Source organism: Triturus cristatus, chromosome 4_2 (assembly GCF_964204655.1).
Source record: "Triturus cristatus chromosome 4_2, aTriCri1.1, whole genome shotgun sequence".
NCBI lineage: Eukaryota > Metazoa > Chordata > Amphibia > Caudata > Salamandridae > Triturus > Triturus cristatus.
In genome coordinates this window covers 333,645,274-333,671,766 of record NC_140586.1, presented here as the reverse complement: position 1 = coordinate 333,671,766, position 26,493 = coordinate 333,645,274, and the positions used below count along the sequence as shown (strand labels likewise).

General features: G+C 49.0%; 1 protein-coding gene across 2 annotated transcripts in view; it reads right to left on the bottom strand.

Moving 5' to 3' along the window:
* ABL2 (ABL proto-oncogene 2, non-receptor tyrosine kinase) overlaps positions 1-23,518 on the bottom strand; it is a 380,773-nt gene extending 357,255 nt beyond the window's left edge. For both annotated transcript variants that reach the window (XM_085601714.1, XM_085601716.1), the window contains exon 1: positions 23,179-23,518. In XM_085601714.1, the coding sequence (XP_085457840.1) occupies positions 23,179-23,344 (166 nt within the window). In that variant the 5' untranslated portion in view covers positions 23,345-23,518. The remainder of the gene's footprint in view (positions 1-23,178) is intronic.
* Positions 23,519-26,493: the final 2,975 nt, after the last annotated feature.

Here is a 26,493-nt window from a genome sequence, read left to right as displayed (position 1 = left end):
ACTGGGGAATATTTGGGCCCAGATACTCTTCTGTAGATCTGCCAAGTAGCAGGTGTACACAGGCTTCTTAGAGAACCTGGGCCTCCACAGTCAGTCCAGCACCCTCCGGATCAAGCCGCATAGGTGCGCAAGTCCAACCGATCAATATAGACTGGCCCTGGAGGGAGCTTTTAAGCAGGACCGGGTGGCACAAGCAGTCAGCGGCAGGGATCCGGAGGCAGTTTCACCGGATGACATGCAGCAGAGGTGCTGAGGGTGCAACACCTCTCGTGGCTTGGCAGAACCTCCAGCCCGAACACACAGGCGCCACCATGTTGGGAAGAGGGCAAGCACCTCACAGCTCTGCCAGTGCTCAAGACCCTGATGTCCTTCGCCTTTAGGCAGTGGATAGAGCCAGTCCAGGTGCAACGCAGGCATATTAGTGGCTGAGTAAGGTTCCAGACAGCCTGTGGATGGCAGCGGATGATGGATGGGTCCAGAGCATTAAGAGTGCAACCGCTATCTTGATGCTCCAAGCCAGGCCCCCATTCTGCCTTCCTTTTCAATGCATTCCTTGCTGTGTGGCTAAACCACCTCATTCCTTGATGTTTTTCTACCCATGGCTTAATCTCTATAGTAGCCACACCCAGTTCCATTCCAGCTTGAGTTTAGTTACGTGAGAATGAGTGAGATACAGCAAAAATGTCACAATACAAATGAGGAGGGGGAAGGGAATTGGCCATTATCAAATGGGTATGTGAGAACGGTCTCTTAATAATTAAACGTGAAACATCTGGGTACAACCTCCCAAATCTGCCCCTCTTTCTCCAAACGGGCAGTTTGCTTACCTTTGTACTCAAATGTTGTCCAAGCCATATTACCTTGTATTAAAAAAGTATGACTTGTACAAGGGGTATAAGGGTAAAATCAATGAAAGCTCTGCAAGCTAAGATAATTTTTTTAACTGAGTGGTGACTAAACAGAGCTGTATGAGGGTAATCATACAAAGGGGGAGGGGGCGTGGCTAGCCAGCCAACATGGCGGACGTGAGCTTGTAGCGCTCCGGCCGATATCCCCTGTAATCCGGGAAAATTATCCTTTAAGTGCGCCATCCACACCTGCAGCTTGTGGTGCCATGCAGCTGAAGGGAAGAGGACGCTGGGAGACTCATTCCCCCGTGGTCTCCACTGCAACAGACGTGGTTAAAGTCGAGCAAACAGTCGTGGCCTCCGTGAGGCGGGATGGTGTGGCGGAGACCCCTGCTGGGCGGCAGTTCCTAGCGCTGCTGCGACACCCGGTGTCGAGCGTGTGGCGCCGGCGGGGCTTGCGGCTCCCTGGCCTGCTCTGCGGAACGGATTTGCGGACTACATAGCTGAAAGCGGTGAGACGCCCGCAGAGCGGGAGTACGGGGAGAGGCGACCTCTGGACCGCTGCCGACTGGAGGCCGGAGACCTGGGAGGCCCTGCTGGGTGGTGGTTGCTGGCGCTGCTGGGAAGATTGGCGCTGCGGGCCCAGGACTGGTGGAACGTGTGGTTTCCTGCCCGCTTCGTGGAGGGGACTTACGTGCTCTGCGGCTGTGAGAGGTGAGGCGCCTGCTGAAGTGGTCCCCGTCCTGGGGATGCAGGGGGGTGCGACCCCCGGCTCACCGTCGCCACCTGAAGGCCCACGGATTGGAGCGCTTTCGCCGGTGAAGGAAACGGGCGGCCCCCGAGGTGGGAGCTGTCCCGGCCTTCAAGTAGAGACGTGTCTGCCAGCTGCCCAGAGGCCTATGCGCTTGAGGGGACACCGAGGTGGGGTGACGGAGGAGATGGGCAACGGCCCCCCGACGCGTCTGAGGCACACATGTCAGGGGGGGGGGGGGGGGACTGTGCATGGCACAGAGTGCCCCACCAGGCGACCTGGGTCACGGTGCGCCACCATAGTGTGGAACCGCCATCCGTGGGAAGATATCTGCAGGAAACAGCGATGGCAGCGCCGGTCGGGCGGCCGGCTCGCATTGTGGAGGTGGTACTTACGGGGAGCGGAGCTGGCGGACCGAAGGTACGGAGGCGAACCGCGCAGGCGAGCTCCAAGACCCAGTCGCCCTGAAGTGAAATCAGCGCGAGAGGCGGATTGTAAGGCAGTCATAGGTGAGGCCTAGACAGTGTTTCTCGAGGAAGAAGGCGGCAGCCTACAGGAAGGGCGCGTGACACTGGGCCTTGAGGGGAGACGGTCAGGGCATCTCCTGCTGTGGCGGAGACCCCTGCTGGGCGGCAGTTCCTAGCGCTGCTGCGACACCCGGTGTCGAGCGCGTGGCGCCGGCGGGGCTTGCGGCTCCCTGGCCTGCTCTGCGGAACGGATTTGCGGACTACATAGCTGAAAGCGGTGAGACGCCCGCAGAGCGGGAGTACGGGGAGAGGCGACCTCTGGACCGCTGCCGACTGGAGGCCGGAGACCTGGGAGGCCCTGCTGGGTGGTGGTTGCTGGCGCTGCTGGGAAGAGTGGCGCTGCGGGCCCAGGACTGGTGGAACGTGTGGTTTCCTGCCCGCTTCGTGGAGGGGACTTACGTGCTCTGCGGCTGTGAGAGGTGAGGCGCCTGCTGAAGTGGTCCCCGTCCTGGGGATGCAGGGGGGTGCGACCCCCGGCTCACCGTCGCCACCTGAAGGCCCACGGATTGGAGCGCTTTCGCCGGTGAAGGAAGCGGGCGGCCCCCGAGGTGGGAGCTGTCCCGGCCTTCAAGTAGAGACGCGTCTGCCAGCTGCCCAGAGGCCTATGCGCTTGAGGGGACACCGAGGTGGGGTGACGGAGGAGAAGATGGGCAACGGCCCCCCGACGCGTCTGAGGCACACATGTCAGGGGGGGGAACTGTGCATGGCACAGAGTGCCCCACCAGGCAACCTGGGTCACGGTGCGCCACCATAGTGTGGAACCGCCATCCGTGGGAGATATCTGCAGGAAACAGCGATGGCAGCGACGGTCGGGCGGCCGGCTCGCATTGTGGAGGTGGTACTTACGGGGAGCGGAGCTGGCGGACCGAAGGTACGGAGGCGAACCGCGCAGGCGAGCTCCAAGACCCAGTCGCCCTGAAGTGAAATCAGCGCGAGAGGCGGATTGTAAGGCAGTCATAGGTGAGGCCTAGACAGTGTTTCTCGAGGAAGAAGGCGGCAGCCTACAGGAAGGGCGCGTGACGCTGGGCCTCGAGGGGAGCCGGTCAGGGCATCTCCTGCTAGTGCACCTACACCCTACACAGCGCGAGGGGCGCCCAACAGCTCATCGGTGGTGGGGGGGGGGGGGAGAGAGAGTGCTGGAGAAACGCGCTCTTCTCTTAACGCGTTGCGCACCCTAGATGCGATCTGTGCTCGGAAGACTGGTGCCGCCGGCCACAGACTTGCTGGCCCGCCACCGTGGCTGCACGTCCTGTCTGCAGTACTGTTGCTTCAGGGGTGAGCCATACGACATTTGCACTGGTCCGGGAGATGCGCCCAACCGAACACACAGTGCCGGATCTCTCAATGGCCTCGGAGGCTGCACACAGTTTGGCAGTGACCGCTACCCTAAGTGGCTAAAAGTCCCTCCTAACTAAACACATCAACTGGGAGCAACAGACACGTTCGGAGGTTCCTGGTGTTCTCTCCGCTGGCCCCCGCTGTCGGTCTGCTGGTGCACGCCCCACAATTGATGCGCCTGGGACGAGCAGCTGCGACAGGGGACGCAGGATCCTAGACGTGGAGGCAGAGTCTGCCAGAGACTTCGGAGGTGGGAGCGGTACCTGGCGTCCTGACATAGCTCTCTATAATAGACAGTCAGTAGTCCCTCGTTGCATAGCATGCTGCCCGGGAGCATTGGAAGAGACCACAAATCTGGGGCTGCTCTCGTGATTCCTGGAGGTTACAGCAGTGGGGCCAACTCTGGGGTGGCCGCGTCCTGTGGCGGACGGATCTGCAAGTACGCTTGATGTGGCAAACAGATCTGGACTGTCCTTAGGCGGACGGGACGGTCACACAGCGACTGTGGGGCCAATACGGTGGAGACCCAACTGGCTGTGGCGGCATACGGACCTGCCGGTGATTGGTGTACCCCCAGTGCTGCGTAGTGGGCCTGCCAGAGGGTGAGGAAGGGAGACATCCTGAACAATATGTGGAGAGCTGGCTGCGAGGCATCCTGCCACAGGGATCACTGTCACAACACTTTGCGGTGGAGAAAGCTCACCGAGTGCGTGCCCAGAGGGCTCAGCCAGGAGCGCAGCCATGCCCGTTCCTGTTCAAACTCCTTAATTACAGAGACCGGGATGCGGTGCTGCGGGAAACCCAGAAACTAGACAACCTGATAGTCAATGACAGACGCATCATGCTTTTCCCTGACTATACCGCCCTGGTGCAACGCCACCGAAACAACTACATGGCGGTGAAACGACAACTTAGGGAGCTGGAGCTGCCGTACTCTCTGTTATTACCTGCAAGGCTGAGAGTGGTTGCGAAAGGCAAAACCCATTTTTTCGACACACCAGCGGAGACGTGGGACTGGTTGGAGGAGTCGGGTCTCTGGTTGGGAACGAGACCGGGGGATCAGACTAATAGAGCGGCGTCAGGCAAGAGGAGCAGGTGTCACCAACTGCAGAGGGCAACCCACGGAGCAACGTCCAAACAGGTGGCCCCAAGTCCGGAGAGAATGCGACTGGAGCACCAAAGCGTACTGGAGGCGGTTACGACACTTGGTTCCCCGAGTGCTCCGGCTTGCTTGGACTCTCCTGCACAACACACGGTGGTGTCAAGCGGGTCGTCGACACAGTCGTCCGAACTATCTGATGAGCTGCACATGCCGGTGGTCACCCCGCAGACTGCGGATGAGATCCTAGGATGAAGACGTTACTGTAATGGTCGGTATCCGCGGAGGTGTACCAGAGGGCGGGAAGATTACTGATTTCCCCCAGTTAATTTTGTATTTTGCGTCCAGTGCCATCAATGCGGTCTGCGTGTCCCCCACGCCCTCCGTCATATAGAGCACACCAAAGAGGCAACGCAGGTTGTGCAGAGTGCTCCTGCACGGCATGAAGCCTGACTGGTCGATATGCACGAGGTCCGACAGGACCGGGAGTATCCTGTCAGCCAGGACCTTAGCCAACACCTTCAGCTCGACATTGATGAGCGAGATCGGTCGATATGAGGAGCATTGTTCGGCCGGTTTGCCTTCTTTGTGAATGGACATTGCAGATGATCGCCCATAAGTACCAGATTGTGGGTCATAATGGTTTGTGGATTAGGTGAGTGGCGGCAAGACGTGGCAGAGTCACTGTATGCGCCCCTTTTGGTTAACTAGGACCCGGGACATGCTGCATTTATGACTTCAATACCTAAGGGTTCCCTGGGCAGGTGGCACTTGCACGCGCGTAGGTAGCCTTCACCCACATTTGAATATTGTCACCTCAGTGGCCTGCACATATGGCATCCTATGTGGCGCACCGCACGCGAGAGGTATGCTGGGAATGGCACTTTCAGATTGTTGGCTGTGCACACACCCCGATAGCAAAATAGGATGGTAACAGTTCCTATGGGCAAAGATATGCAGGTAGACAGCCAGGTAGGCTGAAGAGAAGTGTAAGATGTCTCCAACAAGAGATTGAGTGTGGCGAAAAAGAGTAAGGTACTCCTGTGGGGGTCTCGAGGTGCCCTCACACACCCTTTCAGGTGTATAGCATCATCGGGCTGGTGCTCCTCGTGGGGGTGGCGCTGCAGTCCCTCACGGGCCCGTTTGACGGGGCTCTTTGATGGAGATCTTTTAGGAGTTTGCCGCAGTTGTGCATGGGGGTGTGTGGGACAAAGTGATGGTGGTGAGTGAGATATAAAAAGAGCCCAAGGACACCGACACTTTATTGAGGATGTCCCTGGAGTCTGGTTAAGATAAGTCACGGGGGATGGAGAAGCAAGGTCCCTTGCCTTTATGAGAGGGGAATTTAAACAAATACATTCCCTCTTCTCTCACCCGTGTAGTGAAGAAGGTGAATATAAAGGGTCGACATGTTTCGCGCTTTTGTGAGTCCCTAATGGATCTAAGAGCGCTTCATCAGGACCTTAAAAAAGAATGTGCAACATGGGAATCGGGAAGAGACGCCCTATAATCCCAAAAGTCCTATATTTTAGGAAATCAAGTAGAAAAAAGGTTGGGGACACGTCGGTTATGCGTGTCCCTATATGCGCCCTATGTAGGAGACAAACACAAGAGGGGAGGGGGAAGAAAAAGAACATAATGACACGGTCATATTCATGGTCACAAATGGTCTTGTAAAAAAAGTCTGTGCAAGACAATAGAGACGTGTCTAAAAGTGCCTCGTGGGGAGGTACGCTGAGTATCTGCGTTTGAGTGATGATACGTGTAGGTGAGGGGATCTCTGGCTAACGCCTTAAATTCATCCGTGGTCTAAGGACGAAAGTCTGTGCATGGGGTTGACGGCAGCCCCTCGCAAGGGAGATACCCCGGGGGGAAAAAAACCGTGGTGCTGGGATTGTACATGGGCCTTATTATGGTGCAAAATCCAGACTCTTAACTATGAGGGGAAGTGTAAATATAGTACGGAATGACACACTTGTACAGTGTCTTGTTAAATAACTGTACCTAGTGTCGCAAAGGGATTTTAAAAGGGCAGATCAAACCAGGGGGATCCTAGTGCCGGGTGAGTTCACCGACTGCCTGATGGTGAGACAAGACTGAGTATAGCTAAGGGCGTAGGTGCTTCCAGTGTGTGGAAAAAAGTACATATAGTCGACACCGTGACTAAAGCTACTTGCATCTGTCATACATAATGGTGCACAACAACATAGTAATTTCCAAGAGATTGACAATGCATACCCTCCTTAGCTAAAGGATGGACCTCATCAGCATCGCCGTCTGGAAGTAGAGGAGGCTGTGGAAAAAAAGGGGGGGGGGGGGGCAAACAAAGCACAATATTCCATGACAGTGCACTGGAGTGAAGTTAGAAACGAGCAGCAAAAATTATCAAAAGGGAGGTAATGATAAAAAATATGCACCGGGGTAGAAGCACTTACTTCTCGATCTTCCTCTGTGATCCGTAGCACCTACCCGGTTGCCGCGGCTGCTGGACGAGAAACATAACGGCTGTGTCCGTTATATACAGACTAAGAGCCATGGGGATAGGCGCTGGAGAGCGGGTCGGCGTCAGGACGTTGTGGTGACGTCAGGGCGGGATCCGCGTCCGGAGTAGAATGGGGGCCATCTTGGAGCGGGACAACAAACAGCATAACTAACCCTGCTTGTATCTAAATAAAAGTGGTGGGCGCACCGAGGGAAATCGAATGGGGGCCATCTTGGAGCGGGACAACAACCAGCATAACTAACGCTGCTTGTATCTAAATAAAAGTGGTGGGCGCACCGAGGGAAATTATAGCCACGGGATACCTCGCACAGTACAATGCCGTCATCCAAGTGGAGAGGTTATTTCGCCCCAAATAAAAGGTAATAATACACAATTATAAAAATATGTAATGGTAGTGCGGGGAAAAAAAAACGAGAAAAAAAAACGAGAAAAAACAAGTTCTGTTATTGTTGAAGTAGTGCCAGTGTCGTCACGTTATTCTATCTCTGTGCAGAAAAAGGAGGGGGGGGTTTTGTTGTGAACCGTCCTGCAAAAAGGTCACATGGATAATAGTGACAAGTACTGTCTGTGAGATGTTCTCGTAGTACGGTGATGGGAAAGGTTGGGGTCAGATTGGCCCGTGTGCGAGGAGAGACTCTGAAGTATGTGTTGCCGATATGTCTACCCTTAACAGATATGGGGAAAAAAATAATAATAGTATTGTATAAATATATATATACCCATACGTGAAGGAACATGTGGTGGTCTACTAACTTGAAAACCAAGTTGACCCGGGGATGTAGGTTTTAAGGGCCTCAACTGATATTGGTAATGAAAGTTATGGAGTAATGACTCAGTGGTCCTCTAACTGAACAACCAGGTATAACCAGCTGTATAAGTGGAAAGGCCTTTAATAACATTGGTGAAGTTAGTAATGCAGTATTGACTCAGTGGTCGGGTTGTGAATTACTCGTTAAGTCCCAACTAAGACTATCCTCGCGCCATGGAAATAAGTTCGGTGTCAGAAACCGGGGCGCTATGTGTTGTGTGTGCAATGGATGTTGCGGGAACAATCATTAGGTAGTTAGCTGGTTAAATCAACCCAGGGTATCTCATCGTTGAGACCGCCATTATCACTTTTAAGTCTGAAGACCCACCGTTGTTTACGCTCAAACAGAGTTGTTGTGGACCATTGGGGATTGGATTCTATAATGGTCCACCGCAAAATGTCCGGGGGGTGATTCAGCTCCAGGAAATGGGTCTGTAGTCTCGTTGCAGAGCGTTTGCAACGGATTGTACTTTTATGTTCTCCAATGCGTGTCTTTATTGGTCGTGCTGTCATTCCTATGTAGTGGGAACCACATGGACATGTGATCAAGTATACGCAGTTCTTGGTGTTGCAGTTGGTGTGGCGTCTCTGCTGCCATGGTTTAGAAAGCCCTAGGTCAAGTTCTTTAGTTGCAGTAGTCTGGGGACAGACGGTACATGACCCGCATGGGTAGTGGCCCATCACCGGGGGTAGCATCCAGAGGGTTGGTTGGGGATTGGCTTTGTTTTTTGACGTGTATGTACCAAAATGTCCCTTAAATTCTCGGTTCTTTTAAATGCGAATAAGTGTGTCGGTCCTGGTGACACATTGCCTGTTTCCAAAATCCTCCAATGCTTCTTGATTATTTTTTTAATTTTATTGGAGTTAGGAGTGAATGATGTGACGCAGGTTAGTTTGTCAGTTTCCTGCTTCTCTTTGACTTTGAGTAAAGCTCCTCTGTGGTTGTTACTCGCTCTCTTATGTGCCTTTCTTATGATGTTGGGTGGATAATTTCTTCTGATTAAACTCCTTGACAAGGTCTCTGCTTCTTTCTCAAATTCATTTCTGGTGTTACAGTTTCTCCGAAGGCGAAGGAACTGGCCTACAGGTAAGTTATCCCTAAGTGCTTTAGGATGGTGGCTTTGGAATAGAAGCAAACTGTTCCTATCTGTAGGTTTTTTGTAGTTAGTCGTTTTTAGAGTACCCTCTTCCAGTGATATCAAAAGGTCTAGAAAGGGAATGGAAACGGATGATAATGAACCAACAAATCTGAGAAAGGGGTTGATGGTATTAATCCACGTGAAGAATGAGCGGCAGGTCTCTTCATCCCCTTTCCAAAAGATGATAATATCATCTATATAGCGGCGCCATAGTAGAGTGTTGCCGATAAATGGGTTGGTATCCGTGAGGATATGGTCTTCTTCAAACCTGGCCATGTAAAGACATGCCAGGCTCGGCGCAAATGTACTGCCCATGCTGGTGCCCTGTACTTGGTGATAGATCTTGTTTTTGAATGCGAAAAAGTTTTCTTTCAACGCAAGGGAGGCGCAGTCACAGATAAAGCTGATAGGTGTTGGAAACGGCCAGGGGTTCAGATGGCGCAATGCACGTTCCAAAACCTGGAGGGAATCATCTTGCGGAATGTTAGTATAAAGCGCCTCCACATCTAGGGTGACGAGCAATGTGATGGATTCAGGTGCCTCAAAATGTTCTATTAAGTTGAGTACTTCTGTGGTGTCCCTCAGATACGTTGGAGTCTTGGTGACCAAGGGTCTTAAGAAAACATCACAAAATTTGCTCAGCGGTTCAAGTAAAGAGTCAATGCCAGATACTATCGGCCGTCCAGGAGGAGGGTCAATGCCTTTGTGAATTTTGGGCAGACAGTAAAAATATGGCATACGAGGGTGGTCATTGATGAGGAACATGGCTTCGTCCTTAGTTATCCAACCTTGAGCTTCAGCTTCAAAGGTTAAACAGCGTATGGCTGTGGAGAGTCGTGACGTAGGGTCCACATCAGTAGGTTTGTAGTATCTTTCGTTGGATAACTGTCGTAAGCATTCCTGATCATATACTCCTCTGTCCTGAATGACAATAGCTCCGCCTTTGTCGGCTGGTTTTATGATGATGGAGTCGTCTTCTGCCAGGTTTTTTAACATAGATCTATCCTCTTTGGAAAGATTGTCAAAAGGGCGGTTGGTTGTGATTTTACCCACGTGTTTGAGGATGGCCTGCTCGAATGTCAGAATCTCGTTGGGAGTCATGGCTGCAGTAGGGGTAAATCGGGACTTATTCTTAAGCCCGCTTCCTTCCGGTGGGTTATAAGGTTTATCCTGAAAGAAAGCCCTCAAGCGTATCTTCCGGAAGAATTGGTGCAATTCTTGATGTAATTTGAAGTCGTCTACCTTGGGTGTCGGGACGAATCCAAGACCTTTTTCCAAGAGGTTGATCTCGCCAGTGGTGAGATGTCTGGACGACAGGTTGACCACTAGGGTCTTGTCGTCTTGCTCCGTAGTACCATCTGCTCTGGTTCCTGCCAATGGACATTCTTGGACCCTCCTCTTCTTCTGCCTCTTCCTCTGCCCCTCCCTCTGTTGAGAAAAGGGGGGTTCGGGAATGATTGATAATTAGGCTGGGGATGCTGTCCTGGTGGTCCATTCCACACCCCACCAGGCCATACACTGACCTAGTTCCTACCTATGCATGGTCACAAAGTTTGGATCAACAGACACGCGCAGTTCACCCCACACATTATGTTGTTCACAGTTGACAAGTTGTTATGAACACGACAGACCGGTTCACATTCGTTCGGACGTGCCCAGCACTCACTAGGACACACTCCGCCCCGACCTCTCAGCGGACTACACGCCCCAGCAATGACACGAGTTAACATACTCACATGGAACATTCGCGGAACGCACACGCGAGCGCGTAGATACTCTATATTCGCTTATCTTCAAAGACACTCGGTGGGAATCGCCCTCCTACAGGAAACACACAACACAGCCGGAGCTGGAAAGACTGCGCTGGCGAGGACAGGTGTATGGTACGGTGTATTCCGCCCATGCCAGGGGCACGCTCATATGGGTGAGGGCAGGAGTCCCGTTTGTTAGTGCAGAAGTGATAGTAGATCCTGAAGGCAGGTACACTCAGGTACGGGGAGCACTCAACGTTCAGCACATATTGTTGGCCTCGATCTATGCTCCGAATGTTGATCAAACGTCATTTCTGGGGCGGCTGTCACTGGTGGTCACGCTGCATGCTGGCCTCTCGTGGCTGATGGGCGGCGAGTTTAACTCAGTGCTTGACGTACACATGGACAGGTCCTATCCCCCTCTCCGTGCCACGTCGGCAGTGTCCAATGCGCAGGCGCTCACGGACTGGCTCTCACACTGGACGCTGTTAGACAAGTGGCGGGTTCTCCACCCAGCCGACCGTATTTACTCCTATTACTCTGCGACACATGATTTACATGTCCGACTGGATAGGGTGGTGGGGTCCCAGTCTCTCTTACCGTTAGTCGGGAGTTCGGAATATTTGGGACGGACACATTCCGATCATAACCCCCTGCAGATACAACTCTGCTGGGAGGCAGATCGGCCCCCTATCCCCACATGGCGCCTCCAGCCTACGGCGCTGGAGGATCCCGAATTCCGGTCCTCCCTGGGGACAGCTATCCTAACCTATTTTGAGCTCAACAAAGGTACGGCAAGTAGCGCGCTAGTGGGGTGGGATGCCCTCAAAGTAACACTTAGAGGTCATTGCTTAGGCGTCACATTGAATATCCGGAAACAGTTATCGAAAGCCCTCGTCCGCCTTGAATCCCAGTTGCTGCAAAACGAGCGTGAGGGGGAGGGAGCGGGCAGACACTCCAATCACCTAGAAGACTTACGGACACAGCATGAGGAGCTTTGGCGGACAGTGCAGGCCGATTGCTCGCCTGGCTGCTGAAACAAGATGGTCCTCACGCTCCGATTGCAGCTATACGTACACGGGAGGGGGAATTGGTGTACATGCAAAGAGAGATTCATAGGGTCATGGTGGATCACTACGCGCAGCTGTACCAGTCGAGAGTACGTGGCACGAACCTCGAGATAGAGGGGTTCCTCGAACAGATCCAGCTGCCTGCCGCCTCGGACGTGCATCAGGAGGGGCTTAACTGTCCCCTCACACTGGAGGAGATGGGGGAGGCAATTGCATCCATGGCATCGGGGAAAGCACCAGGACCAGAGGGCCTGACGGCCGAATTTTATAAAGCTCGGGAGACCCTGGTGCCACAATTGCACACGCTTTATGCGACAGCACTGGAGGAAAATGCACTACCGGGCGAGGCATACTTGGTGTCACTGCTGAAGCCAGACCGAGACCCAACGGTCTTGGGGGTCTTATACACCGCTGGCGCTTCTTAATGCAGATTATAAGATACTAGCTAAAGTTCTAGCGGAACGATTAGCACCGGTGGTTTCCGCCCTAGTTCATAGCGATCAGAATGGGTTTGTACCTAAGCGAAGCACGTCCCTGAATCTGCGGAGGTTTTTTAGAGTGGCGAAGGATAGCTTAAATGAATGGCCAGGGGGGGGCTGCCTGATCCTGGACCTGGAAAAGGCCTTCGATTGTCTAGAATGGAGGTACTTGTCCGCACTGTTGCAACGTTATGATCTGGGGTAGGAATTCTCGCAACTGGTTGGTCTTCTGTATAAGAACCCCACAGTTCGGGTACGGTTGGACCCATACATATCTGAAGTGGTGCCTGTCTGCAGGGGCACCAGACAGGAGTGCCCGCTGTCACCACTACTGTTCGCGCTAGCGATCGAACCTTTTGCGGTGGCCCATCGCGCATTGATGGGGGATGGCACACCGCTGGGAGACGCGGTACACCAGGTGTCGTTATATGCAGATGATCTGTTGGTATATGTGAGACGTCGAGAATATCCCGGCACAGTTGGCCTGCATATTGCAGGATTTCGACGCTGCATCGGGGCTGCGGGGAAACGTCCGTAAAACCTGCCTTTATGCGTTTGGGGAGGGGAGGCGGGAGCCGGGGTACACCCTCAATGGAAAGAGGGTGGCATGGAAGGGGGACACTTTCCGATACCTGGGAATACAGATCTACCGTCGGCCGTTGGACCGCTTTGACGGAAACTTGGGCAGGGCTCTCACAGCCGTCAGGTCGCAGATGCGTTTCTGGGGCACGTTACCGCTGACAGTCACAGGCAGAGTGGCATTATCCAAAATGGTCATTCTCCCCAGGTTCTTGTATTACTTTGCCAACCTGCCATTATATGTACCAGCGGCATTTTTCGCCACGTTCTCCAAATTGCTTCGGGACTTCATTTGGGGGAGTAGTCGACACAGACTGTCATTAGCAAAATTGTACCTTTCGACGGATCAGGGGGGACTGGCAGCGCCTTGCTTAGAGCACTACTACCTAGCTGCGCAGCTGCAGTGGATTGTCCCCAGGTTTGCGGATAAAGGTCGTGAAGGCAGCGTCTACGTTGCCCCCGTACTCCCTGGAGCGGCTCCTTACGCTCTTCCACCCAGCAGTTAAACCTGCAGTGCCAGCGCCGCTCCTCCTGAAGGTGGCATACAAATGCTAATCGCAGAAGCCTATTTCTCACCAGAGCTATGACCCCATACGCGCCAGCACTGCCACTAGTGGGCTCCCCTGGCGGAGCACGAGCGCTCAACTCTCTTGCACTCACACACTGGCGAGAGGCTGACATACAGACCACTAGGAGATTTGTACCGCGAGGGCACACTTATACCATATGACTCTCTGGTGGCGGAGGATGGGCTGCCGCCAGGTCAATTCCTCATGCATCGCTCACTGGTTGCGACTCTGTCCACTAAATGGGGAGACATGTCCACGGAGCCATACAATACCTTCACGTAATGGGGAGGGGTAGGCATCTGATTTGTTGGTTTGCAGCGTCGCTGCGTACTCACGCAGCGCTCACATTGGAGCCTCTTCAACACAAATGGGAGACTGACATGGGGAGACCATTAGCAGATAAGGAATGGGAGCGGGTGTTGAGAAGCCCAGTGTGCATATCCAGAAATTAGAGGTTCCGGCAGATCCAGTTCATTATACACAGGGCGTACCTCACGCCGGAGGCGGTCAACAGATTTTTTCACCGCACGGATGCAGTGTGTCCTAGATGTGCTGAACCCGGGGTGGGTATGGTCCACATGCTGTGGAGCTGTCCCAGACTCCATACGTACTGGCACTCAATCAGCGAGCTGCTGCACGTGAGCACCGGCCATAGTTTACCTTTCGAATGGGCTGTATATTTGCTGCACCAGTTCCGCAGAACCCCGGCCACAAAGGTAGTGTCCCGGTTTCTGGATCTGGGTATGATAGTTGCTAAGCGATTGCTAACAAAGAGATGGAAGCACACGACCCAGCTCATTCGCGAGCATGGAGACATTCGCTTCTTGCATGGGCCAGGGCAGAGGGAACCGCCATCAGAAGGGAGGAAACGCTGGGACTGCAGAAGGAACCCATAGCTGATCAGTGGGAGGGTATGCTTCAGACACTTTGGAGGGCTGAGGAGGAGGGCTCGGGGGGACAGCTTGAGGGGAGGGACGGGGCGATGGGGCAGGTGCCGGAGTTTTAGACCGCGTGAGTCTGTGATGTTCCATGTGGGAGCTGATGGGTATTGTTAATGGGGAGGAAAATGGTAGTGGCTTCTGCGGGGAAGCTACAGTCAGTCTGCAATACTGTGATATGCTGTTGAGGAGGTCAGGGGGGCGGGGGGAAGGGAGATATGGGTACAAATACCGGGCTGCGTAATGATTGTTAGATGTTAATTGTTTTTATTCTAATCCATCTGTATTCCAGTCCACGATGAAGCAACTGAAAGACTTTACTTAGGGGAATGCTGAAAGTAAACAGTCTCCGACCTGTGATGCATTGCAGGAATAATAGCGGCCGTATGCCGTCCTTGTGGGAAATCCGGTGCGGTAGTCGCACTGTGTATATTCATTGGGCTCTGCCTTCCTGTAATGAAAGTATGATTATATTGTTGATACATGCCGTTATGCATAGACAGTACAGAAATACGCTTCTTTCTGTGTATTTGAAAATTCAATAAAAGATTTAAACAAAAAAATGAGGGTAATCATTCAAAAGGCTTAATACGTGGAAGTTAACAGACGCCAGAAATATTGAAACCCAATGGCACGAGAACCACGGTCAGTGGGTACAAGAGCGCTCATTGAAGCACATCACGATAGCAATGACAGAACAATCTAGTGTATGAAACCAGAGCTGCAGAGTGAGTTGTCACAGAAGTGAGGTTAGTAGAGGAAGAGTAAAAATAGGTTGAATAGGACTTCATATGCAGAGGACTGATAAAAGTCAGTGTCATGCATGAAACTAAGGTGTGGCAGACCATTTAGTGAGATTGGGCCTGAATCACTGAAGAGCAACAGGCAGGACGAGTTGGGAATTGCAGAGTCTAATTAATTGAAACTGGAACAAGCAAAAGGCATAGGATTTCAAAATGGTATATTATTGAAGCATGGGTTTTCTTTCTGGCATTTACTGCAGTATCTGAATCACAGACGCCCAAGTGTTGTATATGTATTGAAGAACTCCTTTCTCAAACATATGCAGGACCCAACGCGTAACAAATTATCCATAAACTGGAGCTTTCTCTGGGGCTCTTGGGCAACATCATCGATAACCATCTCAAAGAGAGGCCCAACCCCTACCACAAATAACACGACCTTGTGTCAAACAGCAGCAATGATCATTCTTAGACAGGATAAGGCTGATCTGATCTTGGAGTGACATTCTAAAGATCAAATATGATAAAATCTTCTTCAGAAGTTAAGCAAAAATCACATGCATGTCCATCACATTTACCTACTCTCTTATCCAAGCAATTTAAGAAGCACTACAGCATCTCACGTTTTCCAACAGACGGATCAGACTAATGAGCACATGGTCGTCTTTCCTGGAGTGGCATTCTAGGCACAAATATGAAAATCCTGCTCAGTAATTAGGAAGCATATGCATTTCCATCACATTTTAAGTTAAAGTCTTATCCAAGCTAGTAGTACATCACCTGTTTTCCTACAGGCTCATGATCATTCCCAGCAATAAAAGAAAACTGTATGCAACGAAAGTCCAATAATTCACCTTTGTCCCCACTGGGACACATGAAGTGTCTTGCAGCAGTACCTTATTCACGATGAGGGAATATTACTCATAGTATTATTATTGGGCAAGGGAACCCAACTTGTATACAAGCATAGTCAAAATCAATAGGTCTTGCCTTAATAATCCGAGTGCCACGCAATTAGTGTTGCGAATGCTCATTTGGAAAGCCTTTAAAAAAAGTTTTGGGAAAAACACAAACAAAATAGGGGAAGAAAAGCAAGTATGTTAAGGTATCTCATGTGTTAACACTATACACTCAATTCATACTTTTTTTTTTTTTGCAGAATTTTATATAGCGCGAACTTGACCCGAATCCAATCAGGTATCAGAGCGCTTTACATAGCACCAGTTACGTTACATCCTAATGTAACGTTCATTCTTTGTTAGGCACGGGGAGATTAAGTGATTTGCCCAGAATCACAGGATGTTCAGCGTCATTACCTAGACTCGAACCCAGTTCCCCAGGTCCGAGGTCGAGCGCCCTAGCCGTTAGGCCAACTCCTCTCCCCATACTTTAGTTTTCAAATACTTTTCATTCAGGAAACTGAGTAGAATTTACAAAGAATAAGAGTCCGAATTGAAAGGAAAATGCTCCCCATTGCAAAATTGACTTTCCATAGTAATCAAAACTGAAACAAATGCTCAAGCAGTTGGTCCTTTGCAACTAATCAAGGAGCAGATTGATGGTCCTTCACATGAGACATCTTTTCATCTACAACTTCTGCCTCAAACAACAGCTAAGAGTGCAGCCGTTGGCCCCTCCCCAAAAGCCATCAAAGCCTTTGTGAGCCGAGGCCGTTGTTTTCATGCAATATTTGGAATGCAGGAGATGAGACAAAAACAACCCCTGCAGTCTGCTCTTTAGTTATATCTAAGCAAATATATACGTATTGCTGAGCTATCTTTTACAGACCAGCTGAGAGAGGTGAGGAGCAAAAGTTAGAGCATAGAGGCAGGTATTCGAACGGGTGGGGGGCAAAGATACAAGGGAGAAAGAAAGAAAAAAACATGCACTCTCATGGAGTGCAAAACAAAAAAAAATTCTCGGAATGTGAGCAGTCAAAGGACACAAGTGTTAAAAAAAAAAAAGCTATGCTCCGGGGGAATGACAAACAGAGATAGGAGTAAGGAAAGACATTGAATATGAAGCAAGCAAAAAAGATTGACAAAAAAACTAACTAATGGGCTGGCACAAAATCCACTCTTGGTTTAAGGTATGGACCACGACGGGTCTTTAGATACAGGATGCTAAAAGATATATAGGTGAGACCTACACACACTAGTAATTCCTTAACAAGTCATTACAAGAAGCAGACAATGTTCTATCGAAAAGCACTGGCATTCACACCCTATCCGCAGTACACACAATAACATAGAGGTGAAAATAAACGTACCTGTAAACTGAAAACAATGGTGACACTATTTTGCCTCTAACATGAATTTGGCTTTTAAGCCTTTGAAGGATAACACATATCCATTTGAACTGTTTGCGCTTGGAATTAGAACAACATCTGTTAGATACAGTGCTGGAAGCTTATAGTAGTTTTCGCTGCAAAAATATGATGTCTTGCTTTATTAAAATCAGCTGCCTTGTCCAAATTCTTAGACAGCATTTCAAAGACTGCAGAGCCACAAAGGTTAAAAAAAAAAAAAAAAAGTGGCTGCAATAGCAACCACGCCTCCATTAACAAATGAGCTCATAAGAACAGTTTTATACATGTGGAGGAGTCGTAATTAGTTTCAGTAGGTCCAATTACAGGGTCAAACCCAACAAACAGGATGCACAGGGAAGCCAACTGTTCCACAACAGGAATACAGTTTTAGGATGTTTCATGTTGAATATAAACAGGGGTGTGAATCTATCTACAAGAATTAGTATTTCTGCACTGTCCCTTTTAACCTTCCACACATTCAGAGGCGGTACATGCAACAATCTCCCAGACTCACTCAAATCTTCATCCGTTTATGTGCAGACCAGATAATTTAGAATAATTATTTTGCATCTTGAAACAGTGACAGTACAAGTCTAAATTCAAGTGAAGTATTTTATAAAGCTGTTCTTAAGCGTAAACACCCTTAATTTCGAGTAGTGTGAACCTACTGCACTACTTGGGGGTTGTCCAAGTACAATTTACTCCTTAAGCGACCCAGAGTGATCTGTGTGAAGAAAACTGGTTACAATGAAGGAAATGTGCAGATTTGAGATACAATACAATCACACCCTCATGATATTCACCATTCTCACCTATTAAACTCTGAATTGCGTATGTTGGTGTTCTTTTTCCTGTCACTCCGTATTGCATCCAGTCACAATGATGCCCTCTACGCATTCTTCGATAACCATAACCATATACCGTTAAAATATCAATGCTCAGAAAACCTTTAATTTGATTACTGTATTGCAATCTGAAATCCCTCAAGCAATTTCTAAAATATGTCTGCTGTTAAAGAGACCTTCAAACTTTAGGACGTGCATGCCAAAAGTTCTGCAAATCTAGGGTGATGCAGCAGGTAGACTAGATGGCTCTGGCTGATATTCCCCAAGTGCCATCAATACATCGTGGAGATCTCTGAAGATCATGCATCAAATCACCACTTAAATAGTCTCCTGGTCCTCTAAGATGCCATGTAAATCAATTGATCAGTGTTTCCTATGCGTAAAACTGAAGGTACATAGGGCTGTCTAGATAGGCAGACACTTAGGGCCAAATTATGAGTTTGGCGGTCCAAAGACTGCCAGACTGGTGGCACGACGGTGGCAGTCCAACCACCGCTGCACTGGCAGTCTGACCGCCCCATTACAACTTGGGAGGTCAGACCACCAACACCTCTAGAGAACCAGAGTTCCATGGTGCTGGAGCGGCAGTCAGAGACCGCAATATGCTTGGCGGGACTGCTGTGGTACCGCCAAGCATATTACGAGTTTCCTCTCCGACAGGATTTTCACTGTGGTTCCCCCGTGCCTCCTCCACTTATCTATGCATACAGGGGGGCAGAACATGTGTGGATGTACAAAGGTTCCTGCACTGCATGCACTTTTCAGCCCATGCCGTACAAGAACCTTGTGATGCCTTCCCATTGCGGAGCCTTTTCAAAGACACCAGAACCTTTTTCGAAGGCCCCACCGCCCGCAAGTCTACAAATAACTTGTAATCTGATGGGCACCCGGCGACAAGTCTCAGTGGTGCGAGGGTGGAGTACTGCCTGCACCGCAGAAACCCGTAATCAGACCCTTAGTGACCGATTGCAAGTTGAGGCATTATCACCCCTGAAAAAAAACAATACAACAGGGCATGTTATTTAAGCGGGTGCAATAAATAAAACCTATTACGAGTTTATGGAGGATAATGTAATCATTCTGATGTTTAACACAGCAAAATCCGCATGATACAGTAAATAATGTAAGTTTTCCCCTGCTAAATTTTGGCAAGTGTGAGATAGAATGCGAGGCAGGCCGGAAGTGGAGCAGGACTGTGCCGCGGCATAGTGCACCGGAAACGAGAGACAGTCTAGTCTCGAGGCCGCCCTTAGAGGAGGAGCCAGCCACGGAAGAGGAAGCGGGACGCTTAAAAAAGACAGGGAAGGACGAGGAAGGACGTGGAATGCGAGGAGTATCGGGAGGAGCAGCGGCGAGCGGAGGAGCAGCGGCGAGCGGAGGAGGAGGACGACGACGTGCGAGAGGAGAGGCAGCAGCGGGGGAAGACGACGGAGCCGGTCGTACCAGCAACATCCTTACTTCGATCAAAGCCGGTGGGCTGCAGGGAGGAGAAACCACCCCGGGTCTCAGCGCCGCGGTCCGGAGAACGGGCCGTGGCTCGAGGCAAGTGGCTCTTCGGGGACCTTTTGGGTGGGGGCGGTGGGGAGGTTGTGAAGGGCTGTGAACCACGTGAAAGGTGTAGAACATCCCCGACCCCGCACTTCCCCTCCTACACATCCCTTTGGTGAAGGTAGCACAGTAAGACACCCTGGTAGCAGTGACTCAGACCTGTTCTCTTTTCTTTCTTTCTCCCTGCAACCCCGAGTATATGTGAAGACTGAGGACCCTGAAACGCGGAGGCGCCAAGAAAGCACCCTACAGGGAGGAACCTCGGAGACTACCTATTTTGTTTTGTTCTGCACTGCTACAGTTAGGAGACTCTCATACCAGTGCTTGGTTCTCCTATACATACCCGCATATCTGTAAATAAACCGGAATCAAAACCTATTTCGTAGTATACACGACTTATTACTGACCGTAAACCCCATTAGGGACCGCAGACTACCACAGCAAGTTTGACCTGCCGAAATTTCACGAATGCGGAGTTATTTAACGCATTCCCATATATATCAGGTGTGTTAAATACCTTTAACCTCGTAATTCCAACTCATGCTTAACCGGGGGTTAACGCATGGGTCGGAATATTAGGAGCAACTCATAATGAGGCCCTAAATGTTAGACTTTCTTACCACCAAGAGCCTGAGTGGAGCAAGACTGACAAATGTTAGTGACCCTATATGGACGGTCTTCTTTTGGATATATGTGTACCTTTATGATTGTGTATGATAACCAAATAAAATAAAACTGACCTCACCCCTCCTTGTGTCTCTCACCTGGAGGCTGTTTGCCTCCTCCTGTCTGCATGATACTGGATAACGTGTTAATGAACAAACCAACATGTTATCACAACCACCCTTCACCTCAATCACTACCTGACAGCACTCTTCATAAAAATCAGTCACAAGGTATGACTAGTCTAATATCATCTGGGAGAAGGGTGATAACCCATTACCCTTCTCTGCAGGGAGTCAATCGACTCATAATGAGGTATTAATTTCACCACCTCTGTCCCCACAGATGTTAAGTTCTGTACTACTCTCTCCAGATGAGCAATAGTTTACTGTATACTGCTCAGATATTACGATTATACCAAACGCAAAACTCTTTAGCCTTTGCCTTGATTGAGCTTTTCAGCCATACCACAACTCATTTATCACTTTTGTCCCCATTTGAGAAACACTTTATGCCCTATTCTCCTAGTTATAAAGCCAGGACACCTTTGCTACAACTTTATTGGACGACTGCATGCAGCAGCAACCGACCAGTATATCAGTTTCATGACTACTGATGTTAAGTCTTTACCACCTCCAGGTGCGAGTCCATCCATTTAACACCAGACTGATGCGCCACCACTTTAACAGGATCCCGAGCTACGAGATCTGCAACCCAGATTGTAAGTTCTTTATCTTCCAGATAAGAACTGTGAAGTCCTATCACATAGGTAGCCAAATAAAGGCTAGAGGATCTGAGTACACTATACAAAGGCCACTCAGATTCTCTAACCTCAAATTTGACTACCATCCCCTTGGTCAGAAGAGCCAGAAGAGGACGACGATTGTTTAGTTTCAATGTAGCAAAGCTTTGGAACGGACTCCCCATGGCCGTCAAGTCCATTGATCATTAGTTGAGCTTTCGAAAGGCTCTTATCAGCTGCCTCTTCAAGAACTATTCTAAATGCTTTCTCTGCCTCAGAGAAATATTTCCTTTCCTCAACCAGCGCTGGGATACCTGTGGATCGCCACACGCTTTACAAATCTTGAACCATAACATAAGTTAAGCCTTCAAATCCTATTTGCAGAGGGGGAGCCAATTACCCTCAAAGGTAACTCAATTCACACTTAAAATGTACATCCTGTCAGTGTTTGCCCCTATTTTTAGACAGAATATAATGTAATGCTCTTAGGAAATTGGGTATATTAAGCCACACTACTTTCTAATGTCAAACGTAGTTAGAACAGGATCTTCCATCTTTTTCCACAAGAATGAATGGGTCAGAACTACTCTATCTAAACCACGTATGCAATTGCTCAGACAACATAATAGGCACATTAATATAGACTCAATATAATGCGACATATGAAGGCAGTGACCTTAAACCGAGTCACTATCTGTCTCGTTATACCTTGGAAGCTACAAGGGAATCCAAGCCAACAAAGAAACTCTTTGAAGATCTTGAAAGGCAAAAGTTATCTATGTTGGGAATTCCAGATGACAAGGCTGGTTGGTAAAACTGAAAATGTATCACACATTGCTAGGATATTCTTGCTCATATAAGCCACGGGCTACCTATATTCTAGATTAGAACCACTTGTTTGTCTTGCTTTCATGAAAATTCGGTTCCAACAACATGATGTTCAGGATATTGTGGAAATACTCGAAAGGAAAAGAATCCAAACGCAAGTTGTCGGTTACACAACTTACTCAAATGTTATTGCTGTTTAGTGAAAACTCTTAACATGAACAATGATGATTTAAATGTATGCTTACAGAGCCAAATAAAGAATATATGCTACCAGATTGATAATTTTGTGCCAGATTCACTGAAACTAAGGAGCAAGCGAACTTAAGTGCTAATTTACTGTGGGAATTTTTGCAGTTGTGACTGAAGAATAATTACTTTATTGATTTGATTTAAATCATAAAGTTTTGTGACTGTGTTGCTGAGTACCCATGGCGTAGCAGCCAAAATGCACATATTTAACACATTTTAAAATTCTATAATTAATTCTAAAAATACTGAAGTTTTAACCTCTGTATATATTATATATTTGACGTCGAGTTGAGTTGCTGATATTAATTAAAGGGGTCCAGCCATCGCTTTTTTCAATACTTTAGCGGGTAGAATTTTATGGCAAAATAGTATGCCTCCCAAAACGCCGAATAAAGTTTACACACTAAAAGTCAATGAAACCAGAGAGGGTTCTTTAACCCAAAACGTGAATCTGTTAAGCCCAAAACAGGAAGACCTTGATCCCTCCAGATGTGAAGCTCTTCAGGAATCGATCCAGATGTGAAGTCAATAACCCAAAATGGTCCAATTTGCCCCAATATCATTCACACCAGAAATGAAGCCACTTATAAACCAGATATGAGGTTATTTAAGCACAGACGGGACGCCGTAGTCACGAAAGCTCAGCTCCCAATATTAAGAAGGTAACCCTACATGCCTTTTGGTAGTCAGAAGTCCTTTAATCCAAAAGTGATACCCAAATACAACGCATTTGACGTGTCATACCTAAATCTCCCTCATGAGAGATGATGCCTATGACCTCCCAATGAAACGCCCTATGACCTCAGTTATGAACCCCATTAACCTCGAACGTGACACCCCTCCCCCAGCTTACCGTGCTGGCTGAAGATATTGAAGGCAGCCTCATTACTGCGGTCCCTCCGACGTCCTCCGCCTGCTCCCCCAACGCTCCGGGCCGCGCCCGCCGCTCCACAGTCACTGGCGCCCCCTCGCCCTCCTCCGGGCTCTCCGCTGGCGCCGCGGCCCACCTGCTGCCCCATCCCCGGCCAGGCTTTCCCGCGGGCCGCTTACATCCCCGCCGCCTTGGCACCGGGTTTCTCTCAATCTCCCTCAGGCGGCGCCGCAGCCCAGGCCGCCGCCATCTTTACCCAACAACCAGTGAGATACGCAGCCAGAGCGCCCACGCAGACCCTGGGAAGAGTAGCAGGGTGTGGGCTAGAGCGCCCCCTACCCGCTCCCTCCGACCCCATTTTAGCACAAGCACTCCTGTCAAAGTGGACAGCGTTGACTGGTATTATTCACGCTCTTTTAAAGCGTTTAACAGAACACCGTCAAGACAAACAATAACAATGTTAGCATTTGCCACATTGTTATGCAATGTTTGTTTGTTACTCAAAACCACACAGCACGCCTCTCTTCGAGATCATTCATGATCGTGAAGAGCAAAGTTTAAACAGGGCGAACTCAATGACTGGACCAGAGGATTCGGATTATGCACTCTCTTTCTCACTTTAATAAAACAGCAGCCATAGTACAGCAGTAATATACCAACGTATTGCTTACAAAGAACTACAATTACAACGGTTCTTTAAGAAAACACGTTTCATCAAAATGGTTATGCGTCATTGACAATGACATAACAGATTAAGCTATAAATAGTCCAAAATGGCACAGCTCAACCTATTTCTTGCTGCTTGGAAGCCTTGAGAAGTATCCTTGTTTTCTTCATGATTTATTTTCGTTTACTGTTTTATATATGATATTGCCTTCGTTTTGAATAGGAATTTCTCTTCTGAGTTCAGTATCGCAGAGACATTTTATGGGGTGCCATTACTCGAAGACTGACTTGACCTGTTTTGTTCTGGTGACTGGGCGAGCTCCTTTTTCGTTTCCCCTCTTCTCAACATTTGTCTGTTATTCTCCCACAAAAGAATAGGCAGAAAATTCAAATACTCTCCACTTTCAACCAAAGCTCTTATGGCTAGTGCTTAATTTGTAAAAAAAAAAAACGTAAGTGCCAGCGCCCTCCTCAGGAGGCAACTGTAGCCTTCACCACACATTGCCCCTGCCAGCACTACTAATGACAGTACAAGCATGACTACTAAGCATCACACTCCCACAAGTATGACAATTCTGACTATTCCATGCCCCAATGCTATTAGCATAGCTAGGGCGGCAGGTATTAGTCATTTTTTTTACTGTGTATTGAATAAATAAACAACGTTTGTCGTCCTCATCTCGAAATTTGATATACAGCACCACCATAAGGCAGACTGTCATAAGTCCCGGTGTTGACAAGTGCCGGTGCTGAGCATTGGAAACCACAGGCTCAAATTAAGCACTGCTTATGGCACCAAGCTAGCAACGCAAGTCATTGCAACCCTCTCCAGAAGAGCTCTCTTGACTCTCCCATGCATGCATCTATGCATTCATCCTTCCATCCACCCACTGATATCCACCATTTTACCTTTACTTTCTATTATCCATTCATTCTTTCATCCATCATTCAGTCTTTCACCATTTAATAGAATGGTGAAAGACCACCATCCATCTCCAAGCCTATCCATCAAGCCTATCCATCCATCCATCCATCCATCTCTCTGTCCACCGTTCCAGTCATCCATCCCTCATTCCACTTATCGATCCACTATCCTTTTACTCATCCACCCATTCTTTCACTCATCCAGCCTTACACCTATACTTTCACTCATTCATCCATCCACCCTTTAACTCACCCATTCATCCAACCTTGCACTCACACATCTATCCATCCATCCTTTCACTCACTCACCCACCCATGCACCTTTGTCTGTTGGGTTGCAGACAGAAGAGGCCTATAAAGAACGCCACCACCACTGTAGCTGCTAAAGCAGGGGATTACAACACTCATGTCCAAACCTACCCATTCAGCCTCAAGAATATCCACCAAATGTATTCATCTATCCATCCATCATCAACCCTTTCACTCATCTATCCTTTCAACCATCCATCCTTTTACTAATCCATCACCCACCCTTTTGCTCTACCAATCTATCTATTAATCCTCCCTTTCACTCATCCATTCATAAAATCATCCATCCCTCCATCATTTCACTCAACCACCCACTCATGCATCATCTACCCACCCATCCATCCATCCATCCTTTCACTTAACCATCCACCCATTCATTGACCCACACATCCATCCATTCACCCATACATCCATTCACCCATACATCCACTCATCCATCCCACCTTTCACTAAACCATCCATCCTTTCATGCAATCATCCACCCTTTCACCCATTCAATAATCCTTTCACACAGCCAACCGCCCTTTCACCCATCCATGCTTTCTTTCACTCACCCATCCTTACATCCATCTTTTCTCTTATTCATCCAGCTATCTCACCATCCATCCTTTTACTGACACATCAAACCATCCGTTCTTCTTTTCACTCACTTACCCACCCACCTTTTAGCATCAATTACCAAACTTTGTCTGCTGAGTTGCAGACAGAGGAGGCCCATCAAGCACTCCACCCCGCTGTAGCTGCTAAATCAGGTTGTTCATTACTCCCCTGATCTTACGTTTTTTTTTCATGCCCCACACAGAGCTGGAAACTCTCTTGTCTCATCAGGGTCTCTCTAGCTCCTGCTCTGTCAAGTCAATGCCACTCAGACCGCCCCCGTTTTCACACAGCAACAGGTAGACCCAGCCCTGCAGGGAAGTGTGCTTAGCAGTATTTTCTGCTTGTCCAAATCTCCTATTAACACGTGTCGATGCATAGGGTTGGGACTATCTGAGTCTTCATTAGACCTTGTGAGTCTTTGAAGACTGAGTCCAAGCCGATGGAGGTACATTCACAAAACACAATTTAAAGTCAAAAGCCTTACAGTTTATTTAAAATTAAGATCATTACAGAAGGCAAAAAGTATTCGGGGATGAGCAATACATCTCACAATAGTAAATCGATATAATGCAAGAGGATAACCATAAGGACTACCTCCAAAGTAAGTAAACACCCAGAACAAAATATAGTTAAGCAAGAGGCCTAACATAGAGTCTGCTCTCTATGCAAATAAGCAAAAGTCTCAGTTTAAACCACATTTTCAGACTAGCGCAGAGTCTGTACAGTTAGCAGTCAAGAAAAAAGTCTGGCACATATCACAAAAACATAATCTTTTATAGGGTTTTAGACACAGAAGCC